At 38.0% G+C, this 14,232-nt stretch overlaps 1 protein-coding gene across 6 annotated transcripts in view; it reads left to right on the top strand.

The window, feature by feature from the left end:
- Positions 1–14,232, top strand: part of HECW1 (HECT, C2 and WW domain containing E3 ubiquitin protein ligase 1) — a 246,687-nt gene that overhangs the window by 150,053 nt on the left and 82,402 nt on the right. For all 6 annotated transcript variants that reach the window (XM_038129377.1, XM_038129379.1, XM_038129376.1 and 3 more), the window contains 2 exons: positions 3,779–3,854; positions 12,992–13,161. In XM_038129377.1, coding sequence (XP_037985305.1) covers positions 3,779–3,854; positions 12,992–13,161 — 246 coding nt within the window. The remainder of the gene's footprint in view (positions 1–3,778; positions 3,855–12,991; positions 13,162–14,232) is intronic.

Here is a 14,232-nt window from a genome sequence, read left to right as displayed (position 1 = left end):
AGACTGAGCTCTCACTTCAAGGGCATAAAAAAGCCCAGAAGTTATTGAGGGAAAATGACGTTCCTTTTCATGTGAAGGACTTCAAGCCCATAGGATGCCAAATGATGAGATGAATGTTGTCTGTCTGTCAACTAACTGTGTTTTAAGTGGCAGTTGAGAAGATAGAGGGGTTTTTACCGCCACATGACTAAACTCAAGGTTTACTACAGTGACAAAACTCCCAATGTAATTATACTGCAGCCACTAAAATCAGTCTGGATTTCCTTCATGATAAATGGCAAGCAGGAACAGTATGCGCATCCCTATCTCAGGCCTAGATACTATGACACTCATTTGATATGGCTCCTGATGAGCTCTGCTGACCACTCACCCTCTTTTGCCCTGCTCTGCATCAAGTGCAGCCTCGTCCTCATAACTGGGGACAGTCTGATATTGCATTAGTAAACAGTGAATCCAAACTGCAGCAAATTCTTCTTATTTTAAGAAAATCAGACTTAATGTTGGGAGATTTGTCTCCCTTACTTCCTTGCTGTTCCTTCTGACTTTTTGAAATGCCAATATTAAAGTATAATGACTTTCATGGCCTTCCTATTACCCTTCCTATTCTTTGAGAGAGGATGTTTGCCTGCTCCTGAGCCTGCTCTGGCATGTGCCCTGGCATGCCTAAGGACCTGTATCATGGGTGAGAAGGTGCTGTGTATGTATGAGGAGAGTGCAGACCAGTGCCTTCAGACCACTGGAGGATGAGGAGCACAGGTTGGTGATGATAGAGCTACACAGGAGGCTCAGTTGTATGAAGTCTTTAATGGTGCATCACAGGCCTCAAACCAAAGGACAAAAGCTTCTCTCCTTCAGCCTTTCTGCCATGCATTCCCTTTCTCAACCACCTGGCCAGGAAGAAAATTGGAAAAGCTTCCAGCAAGGGTTTCATTTTGCTAAGGTTAATTGCTAGGCATTCTCAAGACGGCTGGCATGCTGATGTAGTGCTGCATCTTAGAGAGTTATGCAGGGGTCAGCTACTGAGGATGGAACTCGTTTGCACAGCAGGGCTGGCTTTTAGTACCCCTGATTGTATGGCTGAATGGTGAGCACTTGACAGGACGCTGTGGGGTGCACCTGCTTCACAGAACAGATGGACCCTTCAGGAGCAAATATTACCTTATTTTCTTGTTTGTTTCACTTATAGGACTGGATGTGTTATTACTCCCCTTGTATAATGGTGTCTTGGTTTGGAAAGACAGGTGTCTGCTAAGGAAGGCAGGAGTCTCCCTGAAATGAAAAATGTAAACCCTCTCTCTCTGAACTGCTATAAAATTTAAATAAAGGGGCTCTCAGGCAACAAATATGGGAGCAGGAAATAACAGTTCTTTAATAGAGAAGAAAATAAAAGGATAAAATAAACAATGCAGTAAACTAAAACAACACTGACAGAGTCAGAACACAACCTGACACCCTGTTGGTCAGGGTGTTGGTAGCAGTCCCATTGGAAATGTGGCTGCAATCCTCCTGGAGTGTCAGGTATGGTTCTGCTGGAGCAGGAATCCTGTAGGAAAGGGTGTAGTCTTCCTCTGATGATCCAGTGGAAGAAGAGGCAGGTGCTGTTGTTCTGGGAAATCCAGTGGAGACGCTGTATGGTATTTCCAGAATCTCCAGCTTATATCCAGGTAGAAATGCTTGGCTCCTCCTTCTGGGCAGAGCATCTCGCAATGGGATGCTATAGTTCTTATCAGTCAGGCAGTGACATTCAATAGCCTATTATCAACAGAGGTCCCTCCTGAAGGAGGAGTGATTGTGGAAGAGATAAGGAATATTCTATTACAGATGGTAATAGAATACATTTTGCCTTGCAATCTGGAACAAATGGCAAGCTTTGGTCGTGCAAGTTTGACCATGCTGAGGATGCTTTGCTTTTTACCAGGATTTGTGACAACAGTCTATTATGACTGTCTCAATATAGATGTCCACATCACTAATGTAGATGTGGCCTTTGAAGGGTCATTTATTAGCAAATATTTTTAAGTTTTGAACAGGTTTGCAGGACCCCATCAGATGCATCCTGGTTTGTTCAAAGTGTAGTCTGCTGAAGTATTCATACTGGCATGATGTATGACATACATGACAGGTCTAAATAAAACCCAGAAAAAATGTTAAAGGACTAGAAAAAAGCACCTTTTGCAAACGTGCACATATCTAGGCTGGTTTGCTCTGTTACTATCCTGGGCAAAATCATGAAAAGATGATAAAAGTAACCATTAAAGCATAATGTGTAATTATTATCAGGCAGTGACATAGTATGAAAAATATATGTTGACAAGGAAATGTCATTATTTCTTGATGGAGTCACAATTTTGACTGGTTAAGGTTGTTGAGTTCTTGTCATAAAATTCCCATAGTTCCATATATTCTGATTTAAATGTGTGTCTATCCAAAAATCAGTGGTGGCTTCAATAAACATATTGAAACCTACTTTGCTGAGAAGGCCAATAGTGCAATTGCAATGAATTAGCTGTGATCCAATAGGGACGTTTCTATTGGAATTTATTCATAGTCCTGCCCTGCTCAGTACCTTTTATCCCATTTAGATGATCTGGAAGAAACAAAATGGTTATGACTAAAAGTCAGGTCCAGCAGAACCCATTATTTTATAAGGATGTTTAAATTCATCCATATATTTTTGATCTAGATCTCATCCATGTGAGGTTGTTTAATTCCTGCTAGCTGGGCTAAGTACTCACTTGCCCAGGTTTTGCACTATCTGGGGGCAGAGAGCAGCTTGTTTTCTAAGTTAAGCTTGACTACACAATATTTAATATACCGAGCTATGAGTCACAGCTGAGTGGGACTTCAGTTACTGTTTCCCATCAGAAATTGGAACTTCACTACATAAATGCTGTTTTTCTTTTTCGGCTGAAAGCTGAGTGGCAAGAGTGACATGGAGCTGCTGCTTCCTGGGGGCAGAGCAGAACTTGGTTTGGCTCCAAAGTCGGTGGGAAGCAGTACTCATAGCACCACCTCCCTGCTTAGCTCAGAGTCTGACACCCGATGGCATCTGCCCTGCTCAGGCACTCCACACAAAAACTGCTGGTGGTGGGCTTCTCCTAATGCCCCAGTCACTGGCCCATGGGTGTTCTTGCTTCCCAGTTCTGATCACAGCCAGAAGGCAGCTTGGGGCTGAATTTTCACAACAGCAGCTCACCAATAAACTTGCTGAACCAAAGACTGACATTAAAAACTGAACTGTGGAGTACAAAGAGTAATCTATGGATTTTTAATTTTTTTTTCCAGTTCACCCTCAATGCCTATTGTTAGCATAATTCACAGTAGGCTTTTTGTGCAGGGTACTAGTAATCTCTCAGAAGTCTTTCTCAAAGGTATGCAATAAACGGTCTGGAGCAAGATTTTCCACACAAGTAATAAGGTATTATAAAGATGGAAGTTGTTTCAAGAGGTGCTAGCCGCATCCCCATCCTTATGTGCTACTTTTATCTCCTGACTAATAAGTAGTTCCTTTTTGGGTGAAGAACTACTATATTCAAATTACAGTAGAATTTTTGCATCATTATGGATTTTTAAGGGAAAGCTTCGAGGCAGGGATGACTTAGGCCATTAATGGTTAAATGATTACCTAGATAACAACATGGTTTTGATCTCTGGTCATATAATTGATTCTTAGTTGTAAAACTAACTAAGAATCTGTAAAAAAGACAGTTACTAAGCAATTATCTGTTCAAGAGTTGTTGGAGACTACTCTTTCTCATAATTCTTTATCTCCCATCAGATTTTTAAAAGCATCACCAATGAAGACTCAGTCCAGGGACAAGGAAGTCGGAGACTGATAAGTTTTTCATTGTCAGGTAAGTCACTGCTGATAAGTAAGTTTTAAGCCCAAAGAGTTTGGGACTGAAGTTACTAGAACCTTTCATGTACACAAGTGTGTAAGTATATGTATGTATATTTTTATGCATGGGTTCTTTGTCTGTTGCTCTAGAAGTGATGCTGAGACAAAGAATAAATATATATTATTATTGCCACACTTTTCCTTCAATGAGAGTTACGTGCTGAAGTCGCTTGTTCAAGTTGAGTTCTGGGGCCATATTAGGTTTTTCTGTTTACAATTAAATATGTAGGTCACAGAAAGCAAGATCAAAGGCATGTGCTTTATTTACAGAGCAAAATGGATTTGTGGTAGTACTCTGTTCCTTGGAAAGCACGTTCCACAGTCATGGTCTGGAACTGAGGCAGATCCATGTGCTGTGGTGCAGAAGATTCTCTGTATTGCTCAAAAGCGACTCTCAGACTTCTTGAGCCAGAAGACTGCTCTCATTTATTTGCATTTCATGAAGAATGCTTAGCCTCATTATTTGGCATGTCACTGCAGGTTTAAAGGCTTAATATGTTTCCATGTAACAGCTATGAACCATTTGATCTAGCTTTGGTAAGAACAACATGTAAATCACGTCTGTAGACAGAAACCAGTTTGTCAAAAGAGAGTGGTTATGAGCATGACTGTGATTTTGGAATCTTATGCTTGCTGGTTGTTTCCATATTTTTTTAACTCCTGGAAGACCAAGAGAAAGATGCTTGACTTGACTTGGGAATTCTTTCAGCACGCAGCACAGAGTAAAAAGTGTTACCCCGGTTCAAAAGTTGTACAGGTGTAGGCCTTTAAGTGTGAAGTCCTATTCTTGGACAAGCATCTCATTATATGATTGGTTTTGGCCATATGATTTATTTCAAGCTTCCCTCTATTAAGGATGCATGTCAGTGCTTTTCCAAATTAGGGAGCCAGTGTGGTTCTTGAGAGGTTGTGTATGATGCATGGAAGATCAGACTGACATTGGGCAAGGCTTTTTTAACACATTACTTACTTTTGCCAGGTTGCACACTGGACATCCACCCACCAGTTGATAAAACCACAGGTTTAGCTCAACAGAAATAAAGAAGCGTTAATGTTTTTTAATGTCCATAAATAATCTTAAACAGAAAATATGACCCAGAACTAGTTACGGTTTTTCATTCTCTCAGATTCTTTGGCCTAGTAAGCCAAGAGATATCAATAGTAATTTGTGGTTTCAGGGGTAGTAAAATGTGGGGTCAGTGGGCCTTTTTATAAACTAGAGTATCTAATTTACAGCTTGATTTAAAGTACATAAAAACCATACCTCATAATACGTTTGGGATGTCTTATGTGATTCACAAGCAATTAATCTGCATATATATAGCATCCATATTAACAACATCATCACAGCCAGGTATATGAAAGGCTTTGACAAAATAATTGGCAATTATTTTATCAAAAATCTAAGTTATCAACATAGTTCCATTTCAGTCTTTCTGAAATTAACACATTAACACATCACAAGGATTTTTTTATTACCTTCTTAGTCAACACCACAGCAACAAAATGTTGTCTCTCTCAAAGTAAAATTATTGCTATTCCTATATCTATTATGCTAGCTAGTAAAATGCAGATCAAGCCAGACCTCCCAGAAGCATCAGAAAGAACTTCCTTTCCATTTGCACCGCTTTCTCAGCAGTGCAAACCCCTCTATTGTCACGGGTGCTTTTCGCTCATACAGGGTTTTCCTTTTCAATATCTGTATTTTGGTATACTGTCATCTTCAGTCATTAGTTAATACAGTGATTACTTAAAAGTTAGTTTTCCAAATTATGGTTGATTTAGTTGCAGTTTAAAAAAAGTGGCTGGAGTGTCATTGATGTGACTGGAGCCCATTGCACCAACACAGAGGAATCATGCCCTGAGGAGTCTGTAATCTAAAGAATGCGTGAAGAGCTATGCCTTCGCCATATAATTTTTTAGAAGAAAAAGTTATTAGAGTGGGAGAGAAAAATCTCAAAGTAGGCCAAATCACAGGAAATGCTGAGCAACATGAGTGCATTTCAGCTGACTTGTATTGCTTTCTCTACCACTAAGAGAGTCCATTGAGACCCTATGTTAAAATGAACTATGTTAAAATGAAAAAAACACGTTTTTTTTCTAAAAAGCTGTCAACAAAGTGCTTTATTCTTTCTGTAGTTTACTGAGTATTTGGTTGGATAAAATCCAACTGTTTCACTGGAGGGTATTTTTGAGAAAAGATATCTGGATTGAATAAAAATGTGAAACAATGAAAAAGGTGTAAAATGATCCCTCAAGGCACAAGAATATGACTAGCTTCTTGAGAATGGAAATAGCAGAGAGTTTGCACTATGTCACTAGCAGAGTTTTTTACTTCATGTTTGCTTCCTTGAAGACTGGAAGTTGTTTCTGTGAAAGGCTGGTTTAGATTAATAGGTTCACTGGCAGCATTGGTCTCAAAGAAGAATATTTCCCATGATTAAGCTTCTTAATAATTTTTACAATGACTGTATCATTATAGATATCATTATTTAAAATACCAAGATAAATATTTTAAGCCTAATTTAGCTAGACTGAAAAAAGCCTTTAAGGAAAACTCTGGAGTCCACTTTGCATTTACTTTTCAAACGTGCCTTTTCCACTGTTACCAGTGAATGTCACACTTCCAATAAGGTGGCTGGAAAGCATCAGAGCTCTCTTGCATGAAGTACAGAAGGAAAAAATGTGCTAAGCTTCCCGAGATGTACTAGCTACTTCACTTGCAGGTTCATAGTTTAACAGCAGTATAATGCATTTGCTGAAAGCCCCTAAAACCAGTCTTGTTGGCTGGTATATTTAGAAACTGTTATCATGAGGTTTGCATAGTATGCCTCCTAGCTCTATGATGCATCAAATATAATTTTGCAGGCTTTAATATTTCACATATCTCATGTTTTTGCACACTTTATTCATAAATGCCCTTGGGGAAGAAATTACCAGATGATTTGAATATTTCACAAGCATTCAGGAATTTATCTCCATCACACATCTCTGAGAATCTTGTTAGTTGTTTTTGTGTGGTTTTCAGACCAGGTATTCAATTAATAACAGTTGTCAGTTTATAGAAGTTAGAGCATAAATCACAACTGAAAATAGTATAAGGTCTTCTAAGAGTCATTATGACAGTAGTTGTTAGGATGAAATGCTTGTTCAGAATGCAGATATTTAATGTGCTTTATTTTCCAACAATTTTTTAAATCCTAGTGACTGACTTTATAACTACTAATCCCACACCTTTTTCTTACTTGCCAGATCTTGTGTCAAGGTGAGGTGGCTTTTTGCCATGTCCAGTACACGTTGTGCCTACGAAGTATGCCTAGACTAGCAGTTTGAAAGGCCTCAGAAGGCTTTGAATTCAACTACTCCATTCTCCTATTTAACACAGAACACCTTACCCCGTGGTGGTGAGGTTTGTGTGAGTTTGGCTCAGAGGTATCTCACAGACAGGTGTGTAATCAGGATCTGAGGATACCAAGATGTTGCTTTGTTCCAGTGGTTAATCACTTGCAGTGATAAAAACACCCCCTTGCTGTGATAAGCTGTTCATATTAATGGTTCAGACTTTTTCCGTGTTTTCATTCTTGATGAATATGATTAAAAAGGTAGCCTATCTCTCAGACATTTTGGATAATTAATTCCACTATTGCTTGTATTTTATTAATGCACCTATTTTCTTCCTAATATGTCTACTGCCTTTTTTTTAAACAAATGAGAAACCCTTTTGTTTTTCTTTGAAGCATTTATAGCTAGAAAAAAAAAATTCTTCTCTTTTTTACTGTCTTTAATGTTTTGCCTGGGAGCCCTGTGACGGAAACATTTTGGTTTATCTGATCCACTTAGTCTTTTGTTTTTAAATCTCAGACCTTAAAATACCTTCTTGTGCAACTGCACTAGCCCTTTCTTTCTTTCTGCATTTTATTTTAAAATAAAAGTGAAGTCTGTTTTTATATCTGTAATTTCTGAGAGCAAAAAGAAGCACTTTATTTAACCTTTTGCATATCATGAGTTGCAGAATCTCATTCAGTAGCTGATCAAGTCAGTCATCTCTTGTACTTCAAGTAGTATCTTTCTCAATTCCCCTGCATTTGTTTGCTGTGTTGGATTTTAATACTTCCTTAAAACTGGAAATCAAACATTACTGTTTGATTTCTAGAATAGATTCCTTAATATTTGCTTCTTGAAATCTAAATAATACCAGATGCAATACTTCTGCAAATCCATGCTCACCTTCTTCCAAAGAGGTGATTGCCAAATGAAGTTTGGTATCATACACTGCTTCATGAGTTATATTAACATTTGAGTAAATGCAATATTGCTGTGCTCTTACTATTGAAATACTGTTCCACTGACAGTAACTAAAAGTTTTGCTTTAAGAGCACATGGCTGAGAGGTGGTACCCATCTGCCTCCCATTAAATCTTGAGCAAGCAGAGTTTTGTTGTTCCTTTCTTTGAAGTCATGCCTATATCTTAGGCAGCTGAGCTCAGTAGATGAACTGCTGCACTCTGAGACAGATTCTTCTTGTTCTGTCCGAAGTCTACAAAAGAAACACTGATATATCAGCACCCTGACAATTACCTTCTCTCATTGGTAGTCTGTCCAGATACCAGTCCTGTTCAAGTATGTTTTTTCAGTATCGGAACCAGAGCTGATAGCTCCTTGGGAATTCACAAAGGAAATCTGAAGGGAAATGATGGAGTTGTCCATTGGCATCCAAATTAACAACTCTTTAGCTGTGATGGATTATGAAGATGGTTCATTGTGCTTTGATACATGAACTATCAGGATCTTAGTAAGATGACAGTTTTTTTTTCCTTTCTGCCATTAATGAAGAAATCATAGAATAAATTCTATTTTGATATTCTTCAGGCTAGATCATAATCTAAATTGACCATGGTCATTCCAGTAAGACTGGGGTCTTTCCAGTGTACTGTAAACTTCTTCATTAGTTCTGGTTTTAGGTATATTCTGGGCAAATTTGGCATAACTCAAGATGCCTTCATTCCCTCAAGGGGTCAGATGCTTATAAGGAATATGTCTCATTTCCTGGTCCTGAGATCATGAGGCTGGTAAGCTAAATATAAAAAATGTGAATTTGGTGGGTTGACCATAGAATTTTGTGGCATTTGTTGAAAGGAATTTGCCATCTGTTTTAAAATATTAGTATAATTTTCTCAAAACTAGTAGCTCTGCTACTTACTAGGCTTTGACCCTTCTGTTGTGTTGTAGATTCTGGAATCTTCAGTAGAATATTCAGTAGAATATGTGCCATCAAGAGACCAGAGGGACTGAGTCTTCTTAAGACACATCTATAAACTGCACAGAGTAGCCTTGTGTGTTATTTCTAGGAAAATTCCATTGGCAAAGTCTTCTTATCCCTTGGGGAGAGCAGCTTTGAGCTCCCTTAACTTACTCCTAACATACTGATGACCAGACTAAATATAATTAATTTAGATAACAGACTGCTCCAGAGTCTGGTTCTCTATCTCATTCTCCATCCTTTTTTGTCACGCTCCTCTATGGAGCATGAGTCTGGTTGAATACCTTGCTATGTGTGTGGGGAATTGAAATACTATCTTTATGGTAGTTCTACTCATCATTACTGTCAGAGGATCTCCTTGCTGAGCATGACAAAACGTGACTCTTCCCTGAGCTTTTGGAAGTTTAATGACTTGTATTGAGCAAAATCAAACATTGTAAAACAGATGTGTTCTAGCTGAGTTGTTGGAATTTACATTCCCACCTGGCTCCAAAAAATGCACTGGTTCACCACAAAAATAGTCTCCATTACTATCCAGCCATCAGTGCCCCAAAGTTTGTGATGCTTCATGGCAAATAGATTTGCTAAATGTTCCTTTATAAAGCAGACAGGGAAGTCCACAGTGCTCCTTTGGGACAGAGGGTACATGCATGCAAGTGACCCAATGTAAAGCTTCCTTAGGTCTCATCCAGGCACCTGGATATCAGCATATATGGAAAGAAAGCTCTGGAGTTGGAACAAATTCATAAGTCACTTGGGGACAGCAGCAGGAAGCAGTTAGTACAAGCCATTTTTCTCCAGTGAAGACAGCCTAGCTGAAATAGGATGCATGTACTTAAAAGTTGTGCAAGTCTGTGGCAGTAAAAGGCTGTAATTACTTTGTCTTTACCTGGATTTCTTCCTTCTGTCATCTGTCATGAGAGATGGCCTGACATTATTAAACTGTTGGATGTATATAACCTGTTTCACACTGAAGTGTGATTTATGACTAAATGAGAAACTGACATATGGTATATTATTAAAAGTATGTTTTGTTTTTTTTAAGAGACTGGATGAAAATACACCTTCGCAAACCATAGATGAGTTATCTTTGTAGCATTTCCTCATATACCTCCAAGAAACACACTCTAAAATTACAGTGTGCAGTGTACAGCAAGGTATATCCCAGCCTTCTGGAATTCATTAATTCAACCAAAGATTTAAATTTGGTTAGCTTCAGACCTTCACTTAAAAGTTTAGTATCTTCTGAACCTTTTTCTGAAGCTGATAGAGAAAAATATTTGCATTTGGGAAGGCAGAATGGCTGTGATTTTTCTGTTGGGGAGTTATGCTGGAGTGGTAAGAGTTACAGCAGCAAGTTACAGCAGATGGTTACAGGACCTACAGATAGATTTTTCTTCAATGAAATGAAATTCTGCTTGTCTGCAGATATACATGTACCTTTTAAAGAGCTTTTTCAGTTTTGATGGTCTGTTTTTCACAGTGATGAGAATTTGTGGTGAGATATGTAATTGGGATATTTGTCCTTGGGAAAGCTAATTATGCTAGCCCTATTCATACTTTGGACAATAAAATTGAAGTTTCTAACTGACTTTTTTTTTTAAATCTGCTTTACTGGGTAATTTCAGTAAGAAAATTACACAAATAAAATTTTGTGCCATGTGCTTTGCTAAATTACGTTTTTTCTCCTCATCCAAATACAAAAACGAAACTATTAACTGAGGGTAAGAGTACCTTCATCTTCATGGCTGTGCTCTAATTCCCATAACTGGAAAGGGGCTGATAGGTCATCTTCAATGTATTTTCTTTATGACACATGATCTATAAGTATACATAATTGAGTGCTAGGTATTTTCTGTTAGTAGAAAAATATCAGTATTTTATTACTCAGTGGTACCCAAAGGTAGCATGGTCTCTCTTTGAAGGAAAAAAACCCAGAAACATATACAGCAATGAATATTTCAGTTTCAGCCTCCTTTAGGGAAGCATCAGAGAGAAAGAAAATAAGTCCCAGAGGTCTTTCTTTCCTTTCATATGTTAGCAGCCTGAGCTAATGCGCTGCTGGTCCTTGTCATTCATACTCATTTTGCCATATTGGTTTCCATTTCTTGACGGCATTTCTAACAGTACAACTTCCAAAGCAAAAGAATTTGCCATATAGGATTTCAGCAGGGCTGTTAGATGAGATACATGCTGGTTACACAGAGATTTTTGCACTCAGAAAACAAAAAAGGGTGAAAAAAAATCAGTGTTATCATTTTGAAGCAGATAATTTTCTTTGTATGATAGGATTTGCTAGGACTGTGGCAGTACATAGTTTCAGCAATGTACTTTCAAATAAGGTCTTAGTAGTGATGTCCTTCTTTTTGTTTGTTTGTTTATTGGTTTTTTTGTTAGCGAATGTCTCAAGAATGAAATTCTTAAAATACAGTCTGTTCCAGGACCATCTGTCCAACAGCTTTTGAATATCTGCAACATGAATTGTGTGGTTGAATAGATGATTAAAACCAATGGAAAGAAAAGCAATTCTTTTTAACTTGCACATTTTATTGTGTTGTCTATTACCATATGTTAAGGAAGCAATACACAACTGGGTTTGATATAGCTATTTTCTGGAAAAAATACTGATAATGGTGTCCAGTGTGTATGATTTTCAGAGTCATCCAAATATCTGCCTTGAGGGTTTTTCATGGTCTTCCACAACCTGCCAGAATAATTGGGTTTTTAATCAGAAGAGAATTAGAAGACTGTGAAAATTAATGTTTTCAAAAACTGCCAGAAGAAAAAATACGTGCTTAAAATGAGTGTTTAGGTATGCATCTATGCAGTTTTAGAAACCATTATGTCTAATACTTTTTATCTTTCCAATACAGCAAGAGGAAATAGGCAGAATGCAGTACAGTGCTTATAGCCCAATATGAAATAAAGCTTTAAAGAGAGGAGAGTCTCCATGCAAAGAGTGGTGGAAAATGAATTAGCTACTGAACTCACTAATAGGGATAAGTGCTTGTATGTGCCAAAGAAAGCTTAGAAATGCATCTGGAAAAAGAGAAGACCAAAGGGGTCAGTCTGTGTCTGTTGAGTCAAAATTAATGATATACCAGCAGATTAGTTTGCATTTCATCAGCTTCACAGGGACAGATCATAATGGGCATTATGTCTTTTTTCAGAATGTTTTGGGGAAATTTTCAAGTAAGGGCCTGGGCATTTTTTTGTGTGTGCAACATATATTATGCTCCCTGGGAGTTCTGCAGCTATAAAGCTCTGCTTAAAATTTGGGTATTATAGACAAGAGTTTTCCTAAGATGAAGTTAACCCATGCAGGGAAGAAAATGATTTGAAGTGGGAAAAAATGTAAAATGACTTCTCAGGTAGAAAAAAGTGGTGTAAAAGGTAAGTTCGGTACAGTGGTAAAATTGATACCTAGGAAAAATGGCATCCATTGGGTACAAATGCCATGACTTTGACAGGATTTTTATTAAATGACAGGATCTCTTTTTCAGAGTAGTCCTTCCACTACAGTCAGGCTGAGCAAGTGCTCAGCTTATTAGAAAAATTAGTATATCACTTGAAGTTGCATAAATACTGATTTATAAGCTGAATCAGTCTGCACAAGCAGGCTGTAAATTTGCAGTTTCATTATGTAATAATTTGTAAATTCTAAATCACAAGATCATTATAGTTTGGCATTACATTGCCTTACAACAAACATAGTGAGTTTTTCCACATTACTGCCGTATTATTTGAGTTCGTTACCAGTTCCCTATATACTGTTCCTAGAATCCCGGAGTGATGCCTGGAATGTGAAAAATAATGTGGTTCTTTACCTTTCAGATTTCCAGGCTTTTGGTCTGAAGAAAGGAATGTTCTTCAATCCAGATCCTTATCTGAAGATTTCCATCCAGCCTGGAAAACATAGCATCTTCCCAGCCCTTCCTCATCATGGACAGGAGAAAAGATCTAAGATCATATGTAACACCGTTAACCCTATCTGGCAAGGAGAGGTAAGCAGTTGGAGAGTTAAGCTGAGACTTTTCTTAAAACATGGACATTACTCTAGTACTATCCTTTTTTTTTTTAAATTGAGTTCTTGGCTAAATAGTTGTTGAGCTAACTGTGCTTGATGTATTCTATGACTACTTGTCTCAGTAATTAGCTACAAAGATGAGTGATACATTAAAACTTTCAGTATACTTTCACTGTAGGTTGTACCTCATTGGTGTAAGTTGTTAATTATTGAAGGCAGACATAAAACAGAATTGAAAAATAAACTTGCATAGCATGAAAGGCTGCTGCTAGATTATTATAGTGTTCTTACACAGAGACATTATATGAAGCACAAGTACAGCATGCAAATAAAGAGAAGCAATATGATTGAAAAGCATCAGTGGCAATACAAATCAAAGGCAACTTTGGCACATTTGGCCATCACCTTGGATAAATAGTCTCTAGTCTGCTTCTTTTTGTTGGAAGGACTTATACGTATTAATGAGATCTGAGAGTTCAATTGCTGCCTGCTGTTTTTAAATTACATGCAAAATGGCAATAGGCAGAAAAGACTAAGGAATCTCTTTGGAATTAAAGGAGCCTGACATACTGGGTGTGATTTACTGGTGTGCTCTGTCACAACAATATCTCCACTGCAGGAAAGAGTAAAAGTCAATAAATACACTGCACAGATTTATTCAAATTAAAATGCAAATTGTAAAGTAGCTGCGGGATAATTAGGTCAAACTCTATAGAGATGGAGCTGTGAGTGGGCAAAAAGACAGCAGAAATAGGATTGAATTCTCCTACCTGGAGAAACTAGATACCACATCAGTTTTTGTGGTGAGTGGGGGAGATTATATGCCTGGGAAAACAACCTTGAAACTAGTCAGAGAAAAATCCCTTCTAGCAGGACTTAATTGAGGACATTGTTATGAGGCATCCACCAAGTCATAACTTTTCTGTGGAGCCAAGCATCGGATGTATCTGGTTGAGAGGTCCCAGGTCCAGCTGTGGACAGGGTCAAGCTAGAACTGGTGTGGAGGATCAGGCAGCTGGCAGAGATCTTTCAGTGAAGTGCATAAGAG

The sequence above is a fragment of the Motacilla alba genome, chromosome 2 (genome assembly GCF_015832195.1).
Source record: "Motacilla alba alba isolate MOTALB_02 chromosome 2, Motacilla_alba_V1.0_pri, whole genome shotgun sequence".
Lineage (NCBI taxonomy): Eukaryota > Metazoa > Chordata > Aves > Passeriformes > Motacillidae > Motacilla > Motacilla alba.
Note: the sequence above shows the minus strand (reverse complement) of the source record. Positions and strands in the feature narration are given on the sequence as shown.